This window comes from Ursus americanus, chromosome 5 (assembly GCF_024610735.1).
Source record: "Ursus americanus isolate L20-20 chromosome 5, mUrsAme1.1.p, whole genome shotgun sequence".
Taxonomy (NCBI): Eukaryota; Metazoa; Chordata; class Mammalia; order Carnivora; family Ursidae; genus Ursus; species Ursus americanus.
Genome location: NC_142131.1, coordinates 74811520 through 74834911, shown reverse-complemented (window position 1 = coordinate 74834911; position 23392 = coordinate 74811520). Strand labels below are relative to the sequence as shown.

Genomic DNA, 23392 nt, shown 5'->3' with positions numbered 1-23392 from the left:
CATCAGGTTCAAATACCTAACCCAATCCATCTCCAACTGAACAGGGCTACGCCCCGTATCCACTCATGTAGGCATAGGAAGGTGCCCACTGCTCCAACATCGATGAAATTCCGTCGCTTTGCCTATTTCTTCCTATGTCTATTTGAAACGATACTGGGATTTTAAGGAATGTTTTGGCTTTTCTCATACGGTTAAATCCTTATGAGCCTTTCTCCGTTCAACTTTTAACTCCCTGGTAAATAGCTGTCCTAAGGACACCCTCATCTCTCTCTCTCTCTCTTTCTTTTTTGCGGTGTTGGGGAAGCATGCTTCTCATTGTACCAGATACATAACCAGTTTGGACTTGACCCCAACTATTCAAGGCATTATCCATGCAGTTCTTTGCTCTTGTTGATTTTATGCATGCTCTTTGGAAGGCCTATGAGAGCAGGAGGAAGGAAGGAGCCCTTCTGACTGCAGATTCTGTCTTTTAGATTAAGAAGTGTAAAGATGGAGCAGAGGAAACTGAATGACCAAGCCAATACCTTGGTGGACCTGGCAAAGGTAAGCTTGGGGTCTCAGCCCTCGTGGTGAGGTGTGTTGGAATGAAGCTCTACACAGTAACTGATTGTGCTTTGGGAGGACACCCCAAACGTGTTTAACGCATCCTAAACTTGATGACCCAACGTAACAGAATTTTCCTAAAACTCCTCCTTCATGTGCTCTTTCCCTACTAAACTTGATGACCCAACGTAACAGAATTTTCCTAAAACTCCTCCTTCATGTGCTCTTTCCCTACGTAAATTATTCAACCCCCCTTCTAAAAGCCTTCCTACTTACAGGGACTTGGAAATACAGTAAGAAATGTAAGTGGAATATGAGACAATACCGTTGGGTTTCATATTTGGCATTCGGTCTCATCCCTTTGAGAGCAGAACTACGTCCTGGGTTTGACCATGGCATTCAGGGCTACATAGGACTCGCCAATAAAATTTTTTTTTTCATTTCTTTTAAGAAGACTGTGATGTTAAATTTAAAAAAAAAAATGCAAGAAACTACATCATAACATGAAAATCATCTTTCCAAAAAAAAGGGGGGGAACTAGTTTTTAGGATTCTTTTTTTCATTATTTAAAAAATCATAGTACTTTTTAAAAAGGACATTAATGGTCCCTTGTTTCTTCTTTCACACTCAGGATTAATCTGGTTGATTTTTGGTTGTTCCTCTCAAGTCAACTCTACTTTAAAAATACGAATACTTGCCAACAATGACAACCTTCCATTTTCCTGAGCTAATCCCAGAGGAGGCATTATGTGGAAGTTCTCGACCCTGTAACATGAGAGGGCAACTCTTTCTAGGGGGCGCCTGGGTGGCCCAGTCAGTTAAGCATGGGACTCTTGACTCGGGCTCAGGTCATAATCTCAGGGTCGTGAGATCAAGACCCGCATTGGACTCTGCGCTCAGCAGGGCATCTGCTGGGGATTCTCTCTCTCCCTCTTCCTCTCCCCACGCATGCTCGCTCGCTCTCAAAATAGATTAAAAAAAATAAAGTACAACTCTCCGCTGGACCTGTACGTCCTGTTGTTTGTGAGTTCTAAAGCCTCCAGTATCACCAGGGAAATTACACCTCTGTGTCCCAGCCTCATGAAATAACAACTAAATTATATTTGTGTTAATGTATCTTGGTAACACATACTATATAAAGTTGAATATCTGACGCCTTATAAATAGAAGATAAGTGAAGTAGTCAATGACTTACCCCCGGGAGAGCACGTACCATGCAGGTAAGGTGGGCAGCACACCTGAGGGGCAGAGGCGTTCTTGATTAACATTTGCACACATGGCTCTCAGGTGGACACATCTGGAACAGAGATGGAGCAGACTCTTACATCCCTCCAAGGCCAAATGATAAAAGACATCGGGTAAATAAAGCAGACCACTGGGAAATAATATAACATTGTGCTATATATCAATATAATACTATAAATCTGTACTAAGTAATGTCACTTCGTGTCACTTCAGGAGTCTATAAGGCAATCGCTCATAGATGGATCTATGCTATTTCTTTCAAATTATTTCTCGAGTACCGTGATTATTATGGCTGCACAGCTATCGTGCCCTAAGGGTTCAGGATGTTCTGAGTGAGTGGATGTCGCTCACATAGTCTCAAGACTACGTAGTAAAAAATAAAGGGAATGCACTCTGTCTCCGTGACCAAACTCAAGCTAGGGGCCCGTGTCCTGAATAGCAACTCTCTTAGTCGCCTCATTTATCATTACGAGTTTATTAAGCAGGTGAGAGCACATTTTGAGAGGGAAACGAGATGGCGGGATGGACAGCTTCAACACAGGGTTTGAAACTTGAGCAGCAATGGACGGAGATTCACGTGCCTGTCCTCCCCTCCTTCCTGGTCTCTCAGTTCCCTCCAGAAACGTAACTGGGAGTCCCAAGTTATGAAAAGCCTCTCGTCAAGACAATTTCAAGATTCGCTGGACACCAAAAACAGTTTCCTCTTTCAAACCACTCAGCTCTGATAAACCTGTAGCCAAAAGGGTAGACTAGACTGGTAACTTAATCTCCCCCAATTTTTTACCTATCAACATGCTATTTGACCCAGTGGAGAGCCTGGAATTTGAAACCTGGGACTACAAAATATCTTTCAGAATATTTTCTGGCTTTAAGTAAGTTACTAAGTAACTTGACCAAATTAGTTTGTCCTAAACTCCCTTCACGGTCCACCTTCAAATTTTTTGCTACATCTCAGTACCCTCTGTATACTATTATGTAGAATTCTTTAAATCAGCTTCATTTTAAAAATTGCCCTTACCCTAATAAATATTACATGTTGCACAACAAATGTGCTATGCTAACTTTTGTAACTGCTATTAAGAGATCTACATAAATATTAAATCACAACTTTGTCCCTACACCACCAAAAATCATGGGGCATACCACCAGCAGGCCTGTATGACATTTTCTGCAACTAGATCAGATTAAGGCCCAAGATCTTACATATTTTTAGGAGTGGGAGGGGCGGGGGGAGAGAGAGAATCTTAAGCAGGCTCCACATCCAGTGCGGAGCCCGAGGCGGGGCTCGATCTCACAACCCTGAGATCACAAACTGAGCCAAAATCAAGAGTCGGAGGCTCAACCGACTGAGCCACCCAGGGGCCCCAAATACCTTAATCCTGGCATTGAACAGACATACCAACTCTGCTCTGCAAAGTCAAGTGTTCCATTACCTGACGCCCCTATTTCTTTGTATGCCGCCAAAAGGAATGCAGCCCTCAGACTCGGAAAGTTGACAGTTTGCTTCCCGGGCAAGTGTCCTGAAACCTGAGTTCGTGGTTTCTCTATCTGTCTCCTGTCCTGTTTTGCAGACCCAGAACATCATGTATGACATGATTTCCGACCTAAACGAGCGGAGCGAAGACTTTGAGAAGAGGATCGTTACCGTGGAGACAAAACTAGAGACTCTGATTGGCAGCATCCACGCCCTCCCTGGGCTCATCAGCCAGACCATCAGGCAACAGCAGCGAGATTTCATTGAGGCTCAGATGGAGAACTACGACAAGCACGTCACCTACAACGCTGAGCGGTCCCGGTCCTCGTCCAGGAGACGGCGGTCCTCCTCCACAGCGCCACCAACTTCATCAGAGAGTAGCTAGAAGAGAATCAGTTAACCACAAACTAAGACTTTTTGCCATCATATGGTCAATATTTTAGCTTTTATTGTAAAGCCCCTATGGTTCTAATCAGCGTTATCCGGGTTCTGATGTCAGAATCCTGGGAACCTGACACTAAGTTTTAGGCCAAAATGAGTGGAAACTCTTTTTCTTTTCCTTTCAGATGCACAAGGAATGCACCTATTATTGCTATATAGATTGTTCCTCCTGTAATTTCACTAACTTTTTATTCATGCACTTCAGACAAACTTTACTACTACATTATATGATATATAATAAAAAAAAGTTAATTTCTGCACATACTTGTTTGGTCACTTGACATTTCTAAAGGTTCACTTCTCACATTGTTTTCAAGCTAAGATGACTGGTTATCATGTCATACATGTTGATGACTTTCATCACCCGAGTCTGGCCGGTTGGAAGAAGACTTTCGATCACTCTGTACTCCATTCACTAAGATGTTCCCCCAATATGAAATGTTACAGTCACATTCCTTTGATGCAAATGCTTACTCTTCTTTTTGAGTTTACGGTGCCTAGTTTCTCATTGCCTTTGTTTCCAAATTATGTGGAAGGTGGAGCTGTTACATCAAAGCATACATGTAGACCAGGGGCGCAGAGATGCTTTCCAGAATTATTTCATTCCCAGTTTACCAGGAAATGTATGTAAAGAAAATATCAGGCGACACCACTGTCTGTGAACTGATATTGAAGACTTTTTTGGTCTAAACTAGTTATTTCGTCTTTTCTCTTGTATTCATTGATTATGGGAGGCCCATGATGTGCTCAGTTTGGATTCCATTCGTAGTCACATATGCATCTGTCTGCATCATCCCTAACAGCAAAACGGACATAAATGAGCCTAACTCATCATGTCCCTCATCACCTGGCAAAATGTCCCCTCTTGGTCTGTACTTATGTATTTGGTACAAGGAAGTAGATGATACCTAGTCAATTTCATGAGTTCTATCACACTTGTTTCATGGGCGGTAAGGTCAGTTGCAGTAAAAGGGAACAGGGTAGTTGAATGTGGCCGGAACATCTCTTTCCAAATTTCCTCCAAGAATTGACTGGGTTTAGAAGAACCGTCTTAGAGGGGATAGCAGTGTGGAATTCCCTCACCTCCTGATGGTCTCCAGAGCCTACAGGAAGAGCTGATCTGCAGCAGCGGGGATAACACATCACAAAAGTAAGGTACGATATGGACAGTTCTTCAACCAACCTGCTTGGATTGACCGAAACCTAAAATTTACTCCTTCATTTTTAGAGAAATCTGATTTTTCCCTCTTCCCCTTTACACCAAACCCTCTGGTGTCTACCTTCCCAAGTAATTTTCTCCTCCAACAACTAGAGTGATTGATCTCATCACTTTGCATAATTCAATGAATAACATCACTTTCGTAACTATTCTCCATAACTGATGCAAAAATCAGACACGTCCATTCAAGATCAAGGACATAAAAGGATGATTTCTTTAGATTGCATGAGAATTGCTTACGATTTATTACCCGTCCAAAGTGGCTGAAAAGAAAACCCATTCACACATCTTATATGTGTCTGTGTAGGATGAGGATGAGGCCTAGAAGGTCTTTTAATAACAAGTAAAAGAAGACCTTTAAGAGCACCATTTCGGGAACATATTGCTGAGTTAAATGAACTTCAAAATCATACCTTCATGGGCATGTCTATTCCATGGATGAAATTAAAATTTTCTTTTATGGATTCTGGGCTATATACAAGAAGAGATCCGGTATTTGGTATAAACACTAGACATAAGAAGGAGAGAAATTCTGAAAAGATGACTGATTTGTTCCGGCAACTGATGCCGTTAATTCTTATATATTCTACCTCTGTGGTGACTAAGCAGAATAGCTGATAATCAAGTTTAGTGGTCATCGTATAGGTCAATTAGCACCACCATCCCGGAAAATACTACAAGACTGGGGAAAGAATAATATACAGTTGAAGAACAGAGAAGAGAAATTAGATTTTAGATTTCATTACTTTATGTTTATCCTCCTCTTCCTCATTCAGTACAGCTCCTGTAGGTTGGCATTTGTCAGTCCCCCAAATTTGATTGGTCTTTTCCTGCTTCTTTATGCAAAGTAGATGAAGACGGGTAATGATTGGACAAAAGCGTATGAGCCTTTGTTTCTGTATTTTAAAAAATACCAAATAACCACAACTTGAAAGAGGAAGAGAAGACCCATCGATCGGGTCGACGTTGTGGTCAACGAGTTTCTGAATGAACCCTACTTCCTACAACATGACCGTGGTCTCCCCACAAGCCTTTCAGCAGGAGGCAGAATCCCCTGGGGGACCCCTTAGATGACTACTCTTATCCTCCTTTTTGTGAGGATCTATGCCTTGCTCTAATTTGCGCTTTGTCAAAATTGCTAACGATAATTGGGTGTGTTGTTATACCTGTCAGCCTATCACACCTGGGCCTCCCTGTTTCGCTGCAGCCAGGATGGGAACATAGGGCTACCACAATCGTTTTGAATTACAACAGCCCCTCCTTCCTCAATAACTTTCTTCACTTCTCCTACTTACACACAACGTCACAAGTTGGTCACAACAAAGAGGATCCCATACTCATCAAGAAAAGAGGATGAGCCAAGTTTAACAGGTAATAGATCTAGGAAATTGTATATGCTGTCTCCCCAGTTGCTCCTCCCTCGGTAAATGTTTTCCAAGAAACTCTTCACACCAAAGCATCTTCAGTAATCCAATAATGATATCCCAAAAGAGGGTATTATGTTCCAAAAGAGAGGATGGGAATTGGGAGCGGGGGACCTGTGGGTTAGGTTTCATACAAATCTCAAAGGGTGGATTAGAATTCCACAGCCCTATTCTTCTGCAACGTGGCCCAGTCTTGAGAGGTGGAATAATGAAGTGGAAAGAACATGAGGTTCAAAGAATGGGGTTCAGAACTGAGTCCTGACACTTCGTAGCTCTACACACTTCAACAGCCTTAATCCTACGGAGCCTCTTTCTTCTCGGCCACAAAACGAGTGTCCAAGGAGATAGCAGAGGGCCTTCATGAAGCCTAGCATCTATTTTTCCAAATGATGGTAGACATTTTTTATTACCATTTCCGGTGTAAGGTGACAGGTGCCAAACCCCCCAATATCTGCCCGTCTTACCACTTCTAACACCTGGCAGTAGAGTTTATAAATTCTCCCCTTTACGTAATTAATTCTTAAAGGAAATTCCTAGACTCCTCATTTGTTGATTTATTTCGTGATTCTATCACTGTTTTCTTGTGTAATGGGATCTAGAATGTCAAAAGGTACGTATGCTTTGTCTTTGTGATTCTGACCTACCCTTTCCTCCTCTTGCCATCCCACAAAATCTGTTGGTACACTGATCCAGAAGTGTGGAGGGTGCTTGCATCCCATGCTGACAACCTGGGATCCGTGATTAGGGCTGAGCCAATATGGCGACCCAAGAGCTGGACCAAAGGGCTCAATTCCTTTTCCAAATCCACGTCTGTCATTGGTGAGCTTCCACGTACTTGTCTCCCTCCGTAACACACACGGATACAGTTTGTGTGTTCTAACAGAACTGTCAAGCCAATCCGCTAAGAAAATACTATCACACTGGCCGTTTGACAAATGAATCCTAGCAGATGTTGTGAGGCTGGGAGACAGGGCAACGAGGCATAGGATACCAGCAACTTCTCCATCTCATTGACGCTTTGGCCAGAGCCCCTGAGGGCCATGCTCCTTTTCAATTTCTTAGGTCAGGGAAGAAAAAAAAAAAAAAAGGCCATCGATGCCACTTTCTAGTACTTCTATGAAATATGTCTCAAGCCAGTGAACCCAGAAATAGAAAATATAGATTATAACTTTGCAGATATTTCCCATTTCGAATTTTTAGAAATAATTTGAATTCTCCACCCTGCCCCCCAACATGGCCTTCTCTCTACTTACGGGTTTTCTTCTTTTTCTTCTGCCCCAGTGTTCCTGGTCCCCACATGGCGGGGCTGGGGTGGGGTTTACAAAAGTAATTAGGAATTCCTGGGGCTGCTTAATCCTGGTGGTGGTAGGCATTCTGGATTGGCGCTGGCTCAACTCTAGGTCCAGCTGTGAGTGTGAGGAAGACCGTAGCCAGCAGACTGTGACGGGCAGATCCTGTGTCTCTCCAGGCTTCCTACTTTAATAACTTGACTCCTGATCTGGAGAGTTCAAGCCCCATGGTGGGTGGAGAGATGCTAGAACAGTTAAAAAAAAAATCTTTAAAAAAAGAATGGAAATATTTAAATTCGTTTAAGTTAAATTAGTTGAGCTTGAAGGAAAAATGCACATGCCCTGTGGAATATTTTGTGGGTACGAGTGACAAGGGACTCAAACAGGTGACAGAACAAACTCCGTGTGGCCGCGACACTCCAGGGAACACCACCTGTTAGCTCCACGGAAGCTGGGCCGGGTAACGACGGCCAGCACCTGACACGCTGGAGAGACCGCGGCCACCAGCCCTGCTCAGATGGTAGATGAGGGATGATTTGAGACGCTAAAATAAAGATATCTCTATCTTCACTGTACAGGAAGAATCAAAAATTGCTTTAGTAAGAAGACATTTGGTATAATGTACAACAAAAATCTAACACCTTCTGGTCATAACATTCTAAATCTACATTATTCTAAAAGACCAGAATTTTCGCTGTGCCACCTACCATCCCTTCAGGGGGGCTAGAATAGATGCAGGCCTGTCTCCGATTTTTACACATGTGATGGGATTATGCATAATTCCGAATCCCAGATGAACCCATTGTCGATCTCATCTATTCCCACTTCTGTTTTACGGCTTCGAAATGGCATTGTCAGGTCGGACATTCTTATTTTTGTGGGCTTTGGGAAAATAAAGCCCAAATTAAGCATTGTGTTGGGTAAAGCCACAGTGCCTCAGAGAGGAAACGAACAGTGAAAAGATAAAAGGTGTTGAAAGAGACAATACTTTAAGTTTTGAGTTTGTGAGGGGAAAGAATGCAACATGACTGCAAAAGGGCACTTTCCGCCGATTTCTTTTAAAAAACTTAATTTTGTACTATGTCTATGTGTTTTAAAACATATTCAGGGAACTTGGGGATTATACTTCACTTGAGAGACAGCACTGGTGACAGAGGGGTCATCGCTCTTCAGACAGAACGCAGGGGGGAACAAAGAGGGACAAGCGTTTTCTAGTGTTGCAGAAACAGCTTCAGTATGGAATCCTTTGTATCTTCATGAGATTCTTGCTCCCTCCCCCTTCTAGAAATAGTCACATTAAGAGGACATTTCTTCTGCACCCATAATAAAGCAGATCTGAAAACTTAGGAAAAAGTCAAATATTGCTTTTTAAAAAGCAGTCCTTTTATTAATTAAAAAAAACCTCAAAGATGACATTTTTAGAGGAAAAACCCTTTACATAGGTAGTTGATGAAAACCTGTGTATAAAAAGGAGAGGAACCAAGGAAGCAATGTGTGTTTTCATTCTTGACTTCGATCATTAAAAAGCCAGAAATTAAAATGGTGGCAGAGAAACACGCAAAAACCCCCAGCAAGAAAGCATAAAAAATGAGAAAGCATTAAGCAAGGAATCCAAAGTGTGATGAAACCTAACAGCCTGGCAGTAAGTAACCAGGGATGAATTTACACTCTTACAGAACAGAAAATTTAAGACGGAGTTAAAAACAATATGCGTCTATGTGCTTTTTACAAAACGCATATAAGAGAAAATGATGGAAGTTAAAGCCCAAATTTTAGACTAGTGCCAACAAACAAACAAAAACATTGGTGGCGGGGGCGCCTGGGTGGCACAGCGGTTAAGCGCCTGCCTTCGGCTCAGGACGTGATCCCGGCGTTCCGGGATCGAGTCCCACATCAGGCTCCTCCGCTATGAGCCTGCTTCTTCCTCTCCCACTCCCCCTGCTTGTGTTCCCTCTCTCGCTGGCTGTCTCTCTCTCTGTCAAATAAATAAATAAAATCTTTAAAAAAAAAAAAAAACATTGGTGGCAATATTCGTGTCGGGCTAACGGAATTCAAGGGAAACCATATGACATCACAAAGGCATGGCCCCTGTGTGAGACTGATAAAAGTTCATCCCACACTGCAGAGAAGGTGGTCAGGAATTGCATGCACTAAACAGCCAAGCATATAAAGCAAAACTATCAGAAACAAAAGAAAACCACTGTGGGAGAGTTTAAGACATCTTTTTAGCCTGGAGAGTTCAAAAAAACACAAAAATTAACAGTCATTTGTGGTTTTGGCAAACTGGTGCAGCCACTGTGGAAAACAGTCTGGAGATTCCTCAAAAAGATAAAAAGAGAGCTGCCCTCTGACCCAGCAATTGCACTCTCGGTGTTTACCCAAAAATACTAATTTGAAGGGATATGTGCACCCCGATATTTGTAGTGGCATTATCACCAACAATCAAATTATGGAAAGAGCCCAGACGTTCATTGACAGATGAATGGATAAAGAAGACAGACACACACACACACACACACACACACACACACACACACAAACACACAGGAATATTACTCAGCCATCAAAAAGAAAGAAATCGTGCCATTTGCAACGATGTTGACGGAGCTAGAGAATATTACGCTAACAAAATAGAGAAAGACAAATACCATGATTCCACTCGTATGTGGAATTTAAGAAGCAAAATAAATGAACATAGGGAGAAAAAAGGACAGAGAGAGGGGCAAATCAAGAAACAGAAGGGAGAATGAACCATGAGAGACTATGGACTCTGGGAAACAAACTGAGGGCTTCAGAGGGGCGGGGGTGGGGGATTGGGATAGACCGGTGATGGGTAGTAAGGAGGGCACGTATTGCATGGTGCACTGGGTGTTATACGCAACTAATGAATCATCGAACTTTACATCGGAAACCAGGGATGTACTGTATGGTGACTAACATAATAAAAAAATAATTATTAAAAAAAAAAAAAGAAAAGAAACAGACTATAAAGAATGAACTGATGGTTACGAGAAGGGTGGTGGGGAGGGGATGGGTGAAATGGGTGGTGGATATTAAGGAAGGCCCTTGATGTGAGGAGCACAGGTGTTCTATGTACGTGATGAATCACTAAACTCTACAACTGAAACTAATATTACTCCATCTGTTAACTGGAATTTAAATAAAAACTTGAAGAAAAGAAATACTCATGGTTTTGCAAGAAAAATAAATATCAGAATAGGCCCAAGAACTAGTAGAAACACAAAAGATGTACTTTTTAATAAATGACCTGGGGTAGGTGGCTAGGCATTTTTAAAAAGATAGTATTAGACCCTTACCTTACATCGTACAAAAGATTTAACTCCAAAAGGATCACAGAGCTAAATGTAAAACCTGAAACGTCACAAGTATTAGCATATAAGATGGATGGATTTCTCTAAGACCTAAGTATAATAAAAGGCTTTCTGGAATCCAGAGGTAACGAAAGACAGATATATTCGATTACATAAAAATAAAAAAACTTTTGCATAGCAGTAAAGATTGTAAGCAAAGTTAAAAGTAGCTGATTATAAGAAAATATTTACAGCATTCATCACAGAGAAAGAACTAAAATCATTAATATAGAGAAAGAATTTTTTTTTAAGTTTTATTTAAGTAATTTTTACACCCCAGCCGGGGCTCAAACTCGTGACCCTGAGATCAAGAGTCTCACACTCTTCCGACTGAGCCAGGCCGGTGCCCCTAGAAAAAGAATTCTTAAAATTGAGAGGGAAAGATTGGAAACCCTAAAAGAAAAAAGTTTTTAAAAATGGGTAAAAGACCGATGATTTTCCAAAATAAGATATAAAATGATTCTTAAACAGATAAAAAGATATTTGATTTGTAAGAAGAGATGCAGATTGCAACTACACTGATTCGCAATTTCTCACCCATTCAATTGGCAAAAATGGAACGTTTGACAGCCCAGCTCCCCGGAAAGTCGATATATAAGCACTTCAACCCTCTCCACGTGGGAGTGTAAAAGGGCACAGCCCTCTAGAAGGAAATTTGGCAGAGTCTAAGAAAACTACATTTAGGGGCGCCTGGGTGGCACAGCGGTTAAGCGTCTGCCTTCGGCTCAGGGCGTGATCCCGGCGTTATGGGATCAAGCCCCACATCAGGCTCCTCCGCTAGGAGCCTGCTTCTTCCTCTCCCACTCCCCCTGCTTGTGTTCCCTCTCTCGCTGGCTGTCTTTCTCTGTCAAATAAATAAATAAAATCTTTAAAAAAAAAAAAAGAAAAGAAAACTACATTTATTTTTGACCCAGACATCTCTCTTCTAAGTTTCAACTCTGAAGCTAGAACTTCACGCGTTACAGGAGAATACACAAATGAGGTGGTGAATTACAGCATTGCTGATAATCGGAGGACACTGCATGCCACATAAATGCTCACCTTTTAAAATCTTTTCTCAAAACGGAGTAAGTGGCTGGGCAAAACAGTAAGGAAGATCTCCATGAGCAGATAGAGAGTGGCGTCAAGAATTTACTGACAGAGCTCAAGCAAGCAAAGTAAGTAAAGGTGTACATGCAGTGTGTTTGTGTAAAAAGGAGAAAGAAGAGCAGGTTGATTTTTGCAACAGGAAGTACTAGAAGGACATGCCAGAAACTAACAAAATTGCGTATCTTCAGGGAATAGGACAGGGTAGGGTGGAAGGAATGGGGGGTGACAGTTTTCTGGGTAATTAATAATTTTTACTTTTTTAATAATAATTTTTATTATATTATGTCACCATACAGTACATCCCTAGCTTTTGATGTAAAGTTCATTGATTCATTAGTTGCGTATAACACCCAGTGCACCATGCAATACGTGCCCTCCTTACTACCCATCACCAGCCTATCCCAATCCCCCACCCCCTCCCCTCTGAAGCCCTCAGTTTGTTTCTCATAGTCCATAATCTCTCATGCTTCATTCCCCCTTCTGATTACCCCCCCTTTCTTTATCCCTTTCTTCCCCTACCGATCATCCTAGTTCTTATGTTCCATAGATGAGTGAAACCATACGATAATTGCCTTTCTTTGCTTGACTTATTTCGCTTAGCATAATCTCCTCCAGTCTCGTCCATGTTGCTGCAAATGTGACTTTTTGAACCACATCTATCTTTTATATGCTCGAATTATATCAGTGGGGAAAAAAACCCCTGAATCCGGGGAGTGAGCACTGTGTCAGTTTCCCCGCTCAGCAGGGAGTCTGCTTCTCCCTCTCCCTCTGCTGCTCCCCCTGCTTTTGAAATCTTAAAACAAAAACCTATCGGTGAGAATATGGGAAAAACCAAACCTCACTGTATTTCAAATGAAAAATATAACCATATCAAAGTGTGTGTGTTGGGGGAGGGAACAACCTTAGTAATTTTTTTATAACTTTTTATTTTGCACTGATCATAAACTTGAAGAAACACTGCAAAAAACAGGACAAGGGTTTCCTTACATCCCTATTCATTTCCCCAATGGTAACATCTTACACAACCCTAGTATCATTTTAAAAACAAGAAACTGACATCGGTACAAAGTAACTAATCTACAGATCTTCCTTGAACTAAATAACCTCAGTCTAAAGACATTTATTATGCTTGTTTTTTCACAGTAGTGTGGGTTAGCAGTTGCAAAACTACATTCTGTATATGAGAAGGTTGAGACAATGAATAAATATATTGAAGACCCCAGGAGCAGATTTCTTATGCTTGGAGAAAGGAGCTCCAAATGCAGAGTGGGGTTAGCCTAGGAAGAGCCCTGGGGTATGAGACTGGCATTGGAGGCGTCAGTCTGAACTCACCGATCTAGAAACAGATACACGTATACGTTTAAATAAACATAGGATTGGGTACTCCTGTCCTCACTTGTTTGCTGAAAAGACCTAGCAGCAGAAGAACCCCAAACCTCGAGCTTGACCTTGAATTCTTAATACCAGTCTCCACTAAATACTGAATACCCTTCTCCTTGTAGAAACGGCGGGTTACAGAAGTGGGGCAGGGAAGTTCAAGATGAGCCTGGAACATCTTCTACTGGAAAGGAAAAAACCTTCAAAAGAGAATACGAAGGACCTGAGGGACACGATGGGCAGCCTTAAGGTGCACAAACCACAAAATCGCAAATCTGGGAGAGTCTGCACATCAAAAAATACTGGCATTAAGAGTTTATAAAGAAAAATATAAAATCAATATATTTTATATAAAATATAATGAGGTAGATATAAAATAAATATATAAAATGAATACAAAACCGAATTAAAAGAAATCCTTAGGCACTTGCTTAATAAATAAAAGGAACAAAACTCTTCCCTACAGTGAGCAAAAGTTTGTGGAGAACAGAATAGTTACTTACGTAGCATCAAAATATCCTCCAAAACATTATTTTACTAATTATACAGGGTTCGTGGTAATTTGCCATTTAAAATTAAAAAGGGGGGGGGCTGGTTGACTCAGTCCGTTGAGCGTCAGACTCTGGATCTCAGCTCCGGTCATGATCTCAGGGTCAGGAGATTGAGCCCCGCAAGGTTCCGCGCTGAGCAGGGAGTCTGCTTCTCTCCCTCTGCCCCACACTCCCGTGCGTTCTCTAAAATAAATAAACCTTTACAATAAAATAAAATAAATAAAATAAAATAAAATAAAATAAAATAAAGTAAAATAAAGTAAAATAATAAAATAAAATAAAATAAAATAAAATAAAATAAAATAAAATAAAATAAGGAAAGGCAAACCTAGCAACTGCTGCTTTAACCAAGAAAACAAAGTAACATTACCAATAAACAGTGCAGACCAAGGGCATGTGCTTCCTGATCTGAGGCAGTAAAGGAAGACATAGCACGTATGTAGCAATCCCCCCCAAAATACAGAACCCGAAACTAGTAATGGGGAGCCGTCAGATAACCCCAAAGACAGAAACCAAAAAGAAACGTAAACGGACTTTTGAAACAACTAACCAGCCTTCGAAAATGCCAATTTTAGAAGAGACGAATAAAAGCCAGATTATGGGAAGCTGAATAGATATAACCAAATGCAAGTCCTCTTTCTAACGGGGAGGAAAAGACAAGTTATAAAGGACATTACAGGGACGACTGGCCACGTTTGAATATGGATCATAGATTAGGTACTCGTTTTGTATCAATCTTAAATTTTCTTATCTGCTAACTATACTGCGGGGATAAAAGACAAGTCTTTGTTCCAAAAAAAATTACACATTCAAAAATGTATCACAAGGGAGCATAATGTCCTCGACTCATTCTCAAAGGGTCAGAAAAATGTGACCTGTACATGAGACGGAAAGGGAGATTGGAGAGAGAGAGACAGAGCAATATGGACAAATGTTAACTAGTGAATTTAGTTAAAAGGTATAGAGTTTCTAAGTTTGGGAAAATAATGAACTATTATCCCACTTAAGTAACACACAAAAGTGTACATGTCTCTGCATTCATATAAATACATGCAAATACACAGGAAAAATATGATGGAATATACTAGAAGTATAAAGCTGGTTATCTCTGGGCAGGAATAAAAATTTAGTTGAAACAGTCAAGGAGGACTTCTACTTCATCCGTATTGGTTTCTTTTTCTTTCTTTCTTTCTTTTTTTTTTTTTTTTTTTTTTGAGAGAGAGAAAGAGCGCACACACACGAGTGGGGAGGGGGGAGGGACAGAGGGAGAGAGAGAATCTTAAGCAGGCTCCACACCCAGCACAGAGCCCAAAGTGGGGCTTGATCTCATGACCCTGAGATTATGACCTGAGCTGAAATTAAGAGGTGGATGCTTGACCAACTGAGCCACCCATTAATTTTTTTTGTTTGAAGGAAAATGTATACTTGTATTAATGATTAAAATATAGCAGAAAGTGAGTAAGTGATGAAACAGGAGAGAATGGGAGAGGATGGACTCAAGAGTACTAGGGAAGGGTCACCCTTGAATCTCTACCGTTTGTTCTAATATCCAGAAAGGGAGGCTATGAAGCTCGAGGCAGGTATACACACGTTTGGAGGTGGGTTAGGGAAGTTAGTGCAAAGGTAAAGACCTCTGTTTCTGTGTGAAGCAGGATGTGAGATCGACTATAGGCTAAGGAGAGGGCTTTCAGAGCAGCTTTAGTCTGGGAGCCCACATCAATGGAGGACAAGGTGTCTTCAAATACTTGCAAGGCTCTCCCGGAGAGAGGAATGGGTCCATTCTACATGAGCAAGGACCATCAAGACCTTAGAAAGTTGATTTTTGGCTCATAATTATGGCTTTCCGACAATGGAACAGGCTGCCTGGACATGTAGTGAGTCCCCTGGCACTAGAATTGTTTAAGCAGAGGTCTGGGGATGTTAAGAAGCACATTCTATGTGTATCAAGACCTCTCCAGGCTGTGCCTCTTGCTTACGCTACAACCGCTCCCCGTGATGTTCGAACGTAACTGATGGAGCTCTGTGGTAGGGCCTTCCTGTGACCAAATGATTGCTCTGGATCTTATCTCTGAAAAATATTAAACACTAATTTTAAAGATATTAAAATATAGAAAAACAATCTGTCTTAAAAATTAAATATTACAGGGGCGCCTGGGTGGCGCAGTCATTAAGCGTCTGCCTTCAGCTCAGGGCGTGATCCCGGCATTCTGGGATCGAGCCCCGCATCAGGCTCCTCTGCTAGAAGCCTGCTACTTCCTCTCCCACTCCCCCTGCTTGTGTTCCCTCTCTCGCTGGCTGTCTCTCTCAAATGAATAAATAAAATCTTTAAAAAAAATTAAATATTACAAATACATTTGAAATCCACTGTACTCGTATTACAGTCCGTTTCCTTTTTAAGGCATCTCGCTATCCCACCAGAGGTATCCATTATCCTGAACTTAATATTTGTCTTCCTATTGCTTTTCTTTATATTTTTTATAGAATGTATCCTCTATTTTTATGTATTTCATTATTTAATGTAATTTACTTAATACAATTTTTAAGTATTAAAATGTTATTTAATATATTTTACTGTATGGAGTTTGTCAATTCCCTTTTTGGACCCAACATTAGAAAATTCGTAAATGTGTGTGTCTGTGTGTGTGATGGATATTTAAGTCGGTGTCCATATTATCATCGTAACACAAGATGCTGATAGGAAAATACTCGTATGTATCTTCTTGCGCATACATATGTCGGTCTGCTAGAGCAGAGCTCACAAACCAGTATGATATAAGTCCCCAGTCTGTCCTGACCACTTTATTTAGTGAGCAGAGATGATGTCCCCTCTTGGGCTTGAAGTTGGCCAAGTGTGGCTTGGGGTAAGGGAAGCCCACGGTTACCCACGGGCACAGAGAGTACTGTGCTTTTACCCTCGTGTACTATGAACCATTATCACTGTCTGTATCTCTCAAGTCACACATGAGTGTCAACTGGGACAGGGCAGTGCTTCTAGAACTATCTACAAGGACGGATTTTTAAGTTTTCCAATTGGCTGTAGACGGATCCTTTCATAAAACCCAAAAAAGATGACGCGGCAATGTCAAATTACGGTCAAAATTTCTAAATGCTTACTTGAAAGTTTTTGTGTTCATTTCTTCACACACTGGGCAGGACAATTGGCAGAGCGATGTCTCTGTTAGGACCCCGCTTTGAATAGCACTCCTCTGGGCCCTACACCTTGAACTGCTGTGCAATGGAATTTGCACGTGTTCAAATTTACCGATTTGATCAAATTGTTCTCCAAAGTAATGGAGCCAGTATACCCCCTCCCAGTGGGAGCAGACTGTTTACACTGTATCACACAGTTGTCAACTACGAGTGTTGACACCATTTTTAACGTCGGCAATCATACGGTTGTGAAGTTCTGTCTCCTTGTGCTTTCGGGTTGGAAGCTCTCATGTCTATTGGACATTTGGGACCCTTCCTGTGTCAGCTGCCTACTCATTCATTTGCTCTTCCCCCCCAACCATTGGCTAGTATTTTGTGTACTGATCTGTAGGCCTTCAAGTGTTTTGAAATAGTCTTTGTATTAATTTGGTTCTACTTTTTAAGATAGATGCTTATTGCAGATTTGAATTTGCTAGCGGTTTATTGAGAAGTTTTGCTTTATGTTCTTAACACGACACTGTCTATAATCTGTTTTCTTATGCTGTTGAGGCATGGTGGAAGTAACTGTCAGTGGCTAGAGTGATCCCCTTGGTTTTATTTAAAGATTCTCTCTTTTTAGACTTATAAAATTAGACTTAGCTGCTACTTGACGGTTTGCTTGAACTTGTCTAGAAAATCATCTGGCCTCTGGTTGTCTATGAGGAGATATTTTAGCACTCACTGATTCATGTTTCCAAAAATTAGCTTTGGGTCTATTGAAGAGTTCTCTTTTCTGAGTCAGTTAAAAGCTTTTATTTCCTAAAAACAATTCCATTATCTTTTCAGTTTTATTTGAATAAAGTTACTCATGTATTCTTTAATTTAAAAAAAATGTATATACCCATTGTTATAACCTCTCTATAAATTCCTAGAATTGCTTATTTGTACCTTCTTTACGTCTCTTTTTACTTTGATACTATTTCCCTAAGGGTTTATCTGTTTTACCAGTATTTTCAAAGACCCAAATTTTGGCCTTGCCCCAACAGCTTTTGTTTTTTTTAATTTTACTAAATACCGCTCCTACTGGTTTCACGTTTCTTCTTTAAACATTTTTGACCTTGTTATTTTCTCACACCTATTTTTTTCGGTCAATATTTTCTTCTATCGTCCTTTATTTGTTAAAAAGATTTTATTTATTTGTTTGAGAGAGGGAGATAGAGAGCACGAGTGGGAGGGGCAGAAGGAGAGGGAGAGAGAGCATCTCCAGCAGGCTCCACCCCCAGCACAGAGCCCTAAGCAGGGCTCGATCTCGCGACCCTGAGATCACGACCTGAGCCAAAATCAAGAGTCAGCCGCTTAACCGACTGTGCCACCCAGGCACCCCCCTTTTTATGTTTTTAATGATGCTTACTTCCTACTTCTTAAGGTGAGCACTTAGCTCACCCTAAAATTTCCTCCTTTAGAAATTTGTTAGTATCTTTACATTTGAAATCTTTTCCAAGTATCAGAGACATACAGAAAGGTACACAGATCATATGATTACAACCCCCTACATTTTGCCAGGAGCCCCGATGTCCCCATCACGACCGCTTTAGAAACGATTCCCTTTTCTCTTCCAAGGTAACCATTATTCCAAAAGCTAGCAACAGAAGTTACTTTAGCTTACTTTGAACTTGACCTTAATAAAATCATATAGTCTGCAGGCCTTTGTGGATTGCATTTCTTTTTTTTTTTTTTTAAGATTTATTTTATTTATTTATTCGACAGAGATAGAGACAGCCAGCAAGAGAGGGAACACAAGCAGGGGGAGTGGGAGAGGAAGAAGCAGGCTCATAGCAGAAGAGCCTGATGTGGGGCTCGATCCCATAACGCCGGGATCACGCCCTGAGCTGAAGGCAGACGCTTAACCGCTATGCCACCCAGGCGCCCCGTGGATTGCATTTCTTATACAACATTCTATCCGTGAGAGTCACCCGCGTGGTTCTGGCTGCTGGGGTTCCCTGATACTGCTGTATTTCCACTGTACGCTCGTATCACAGTTTACTCCCCTTTCTACCGTTAATGTTCATTTGGGTTGTGTTTACTTCTTGATTACTAAGAATAATGCTTCCATAAACATCTCTATACATGTATTTCAGGAAACATATGCGCACATTTCTGTGAGATGTCAACGTAGGAGCGGAACTGCTGAAGCATAGGGCATGTGAATATGTTCAGCTTCAGGAGTTGAAATAGTTATTGCCAAATAATTTTCCAAACTGGTTGTATTTATTTGCGTTCCCAGAAATAGTATAGGAAAGTTCCAATTCTTCTGCATTGTCAGAAATACTAGATATTGTTGGTCTTTTTAATATTGGCTGTTCTGGTGGCTGCGTGGCTATCACTCAGGGTAGTTTACATTTTCTAAATCAATAGTGATGCTTAGTAATGCTTAGTAATTTTAAAATATATATATTATATATATAAATGCTTAGTAATTTTAAAATATATATATATTATATATCTATTATATATATTTATATATATATATATATCTATTATATATATATATATATATCACTCATGTTATTACTGATTTCTAGGAATTCTTTTATACAAGCCAGATTAAAATCAGTTGCTTTTTGGCTTATTTTGTCCTAATTAGAAGGCAATGTGTTGTCAAGTTTTGAAAAAGACAAATTGACTTTTTTTTCTCTTGCTAATTTTGGATCTAAGACAATGATGTAGTTTTCTTAGGATTTGTCTAGATATTAATTTCTATGATTTATTTTTCTTGAGATTTCATATTCTTCCTGAATTTAAGAAATCATCTATTTCAACAATTCTGAAAAAAATCTCTCTTATTTTTGTTATTTTTATTTTTTTAAGATTGTATTTATTTGAGAGAGAGAGAGAGAGAACACTAGAGGGGAGGGCAGAGGGACAAGCAGACTCACTGCTGAGCAGGGAGCCCAACTGGAGACTCGATCCCAGGATGCTAAGATCATGACCTGAGCCAAAGTCACATGCCTGACTTATGAACCACCCAGGAGCCCTTCTCTCTTATTTTTAAATGTGGTTTTTCCATCTCTTCTCCATTACTGAAATTCCAATTAGGTTAATATTAGACATCCCCATTCTAGAGTCTATGTCTCCTAACCTCACTTTATTATTTCATACGGCATTCTGGATATTCTCTCTAGATCTACCTTCTAGTTTGGTGATTGTCTCAATGTTTGTTCTGTGCTGCAGGTGACATTCTGCTCTTTTCTTCATTAACATCAGCCTTCTTTTACTTCCCTGAGTTCTTTTCTGCCTTAGAGTCTGTACACAGGCCATTGCTTTTGCCTGAAAACTGTTTCCCAGACACAGCGCAGTTTTCTGGATTCAGCTAACTCTTCATTCTCAGGCTGCCATGTCAGTGGAACCTCCTCGAAAGTGACTAATAATGAAACTACAACATCAAACTTGTAGTATGCTGTTAAATTCATGCTTAGAAGGAGACACATAGCTTTCAGTTGGAGTTACTAGAAAGACAGGCAGATTATCATAAATGAATAAAGTAGAAAACAAAATATAGAGGATTCTCAGAGCCAGAATTTGGTTCCTTGAACAGATTTATGAGATTAAACCATCGGCAAGTATGATTAAGACCAACACAAAACCAAACAAGACAACCAGTCAACTAACCAATGACAAAGGAGACTTGATGAAGGATAATGCAGATGTTAAAATATACTAAGAGAGTATTATGAACAATTTCTAAGCAATATATTTGACAATGTAGATAAAACAGACTACTTCCTGAAAAATGTTAACTTACCAAGACCAACAAAAGTAGAAATAGAAAATATGAAGAGTCCTATATTACCAAAGAAGCTAAATTTGTAATTAGAAACTCGCAACAGAAAATTCCAGAATTAGATAAACACCAGTGAATTCTACCAAACATTTAAATAAGTATAATAAGTAGAGAAATTTTAAAACACTTTTTAGTTCATTTTGTGAGGACAGAAAACCTTACACCAAAACCTGAAAAGCATATGACAAGAAAAAAATATTACCAGCCCATCTGCCTCATGGATACCAATATAAAAATTAGAAAACAACATACTGACACATTAAATAAATTCATTATATATCTGTGTATGCATATATTTCTCCATCTATCTGAGTTTTATTCAAGAATCAAAAACTGGACTAACATTCAAAATTTGGAGCTATTCAAAATTCAATGCATTAAACAGAACAAAGGGGGAAATATGATCATTTTAACAAACTCATAAAAAACATTGCACAAAATTAAACATCCATTCAGTAAAATGACTTTGGCAAACTAGGAAGAGAGAGTCCTTCTTGCATATAGAAGCAATTGCACTACTGGGTATTTACCCCAAAGATTCAGACGTAGTGAAGAGAAGGGCCATGTGCACCCCAATGTTCATAGCAGCATTGTCCACAATAGCTAAATCGTGGAAGGAACCGAGATGCCCTTCAACAGATGACTGGATTAAGAAGATGTGGTCCATATATACAATGGAATATTACTCAGCTATCAAAAAGAATGATTTCTCAACATTTGCTGCAACATGGACGGCACTGGAGGAGATAATGCTAAGTGAAATAAGTCAAGCAGAGAAAGACAATTATCATACGGTTTCACTCATCTATGGAACATAAGAACTAGGAAGATCGGTAGGAGAAGGAAGGGATAAAGAAAGAGGGGGTAATCAGAAGGGGAATGAAGCATGAGAGACTATGGACTCTGAGAAACAAACTGAGGGCTTCAGAGAGGAGGGGGTGGGGGAATGGGATAGGCGGGTGATGGGTAGTAAGGAGGGCACGTATTGCATGGTGCACTGGGTGTTATACGCAACTAATGAATCATGGAACGTTACATCGGAAACCGGGGATGTACTGTATGGTGACTAACATAATATAATAAAAAAATATTATTATTAAAAAAAGGAATGCAACAGATTTCTGTATGTTGGTTTTATATTCTGTGACTTTACCGAATTCATTTATCAGTCATAGTTTTTTAGTAGACTCTAAGGTTTTTTATATATAATATGTCAATATGTAAGTAGTGAAAGTTTTACTTCTCCCTTACTAGTTTGGATGCCTTTTATTTCTTGTCTGATTACAGTTGCTAGGACTTCCAGGACTATGTTAAATAAAAGTGGTGAGAATGGAAAAAAAAAAAAAAAAGAAGCAATCTACACAAGACCTATAATAAACATCTTATTTAGTGGTAAATTGTTCAAAGTTCACCCTCTGAAATCAGGTGAAGGACTGGGTGACTATCATCACTTCTAATCACACTTACCTAGAAGTTCTAGACAATGAAATAAAGCAAAATAAAATAATGATGGGGCTACAAAGGAAGAAATAATACTACCCACATAGAATGATGGCAGTAACATAGTCATGTGGACAACAGGATTATGATACAGATACTGCAGAACAATTTGCAGCTCAATTATAAAATTGGGACGAGAGATCAGAAAGGTTGCTGCGTAAAGACTAATAAGAAAAGCCAATCAGCCACAAATAATTATAAATTTGTAATCTTTAACAGATAAAATTTGCATGAACATAAAGAATATCAAATACCTAGTCGTAAATTTAAAGGAAGACGTGAAAGATCCTTATAGAGAAACTCATCCATCAAATTTTTAAAAAGATCTAAAGAGGTATGATTATTTAAAACAAATTCATCACTTTTCTCTACAATCTGATTCCATTTCACAGCAATTATCTCTGTTACATGAACTATACCATTTAATCCAAGAGCTAAGCCTTAGATAGAGGCATTATTCTGTTTTACAGATTACCAAACACACTTTTGAGGGCTAAATGACGCCCTCAAGCCCCCTCACTAGTAAGTGGCCCAGGCAGGATCAAATTCAGCTGACTCTAAATCCCATTCAACCAACAGCTATGCTATATTTTCTGGATTCCTAAACCTTCACAATAAATTTTTCCTCATTTTGCTGCTTCTCCCATTCACGTCCAATCACCCCTCCAAACACACAGCTAGTCTTTACCTCTGTTGGATGCTTCTTCAGTGAAATGATTCCTGTTAGTCCCTCCTCCCTTCCCCCATCCAACCAGCCCAACCCAGGTCCTCACATTTTTCCTGGTCTTCTGCAAAGTTCTCTTCACTATTCTGTACACTCCAGTCTCTTCCCATCCCAAGGTACTCGGCTCAGTCCGAACCTGCTCAGAACCAGGGTTCTGCAGAATGCGCTTGGAAAA

The 23392-nt window shown here is 40.1% G+C and overlaps 1 protein-coding gene across 1 annotated transcript in view; it reads left to right on the top strand.

Annotated features, from left to right (window-relative positions):
- Window positions 1-3963, top strand: part of KCNN2 (potassium calcium-activated channel subfamily N member 2) — a 142909-nt gene extending 138946 nt beyond the window's left edge. The window contains exons 7-8 of the mRNA XM_045794907.2: window positions 474-543; window positions 3360-3963. Of these exons, the coding sequence (XP_045650863.2) occupies window positions 474-543; window positions 3360-3647 (358 nt within the window). The 3' untranslated portion in view covers window positions 3648-3963. The remainder of the gene's footprint in view (window positions 1-473; window positions 544-3359) is intronic.
- Window positions 3964-23392: the final 19429 nt, after the last annotated feature.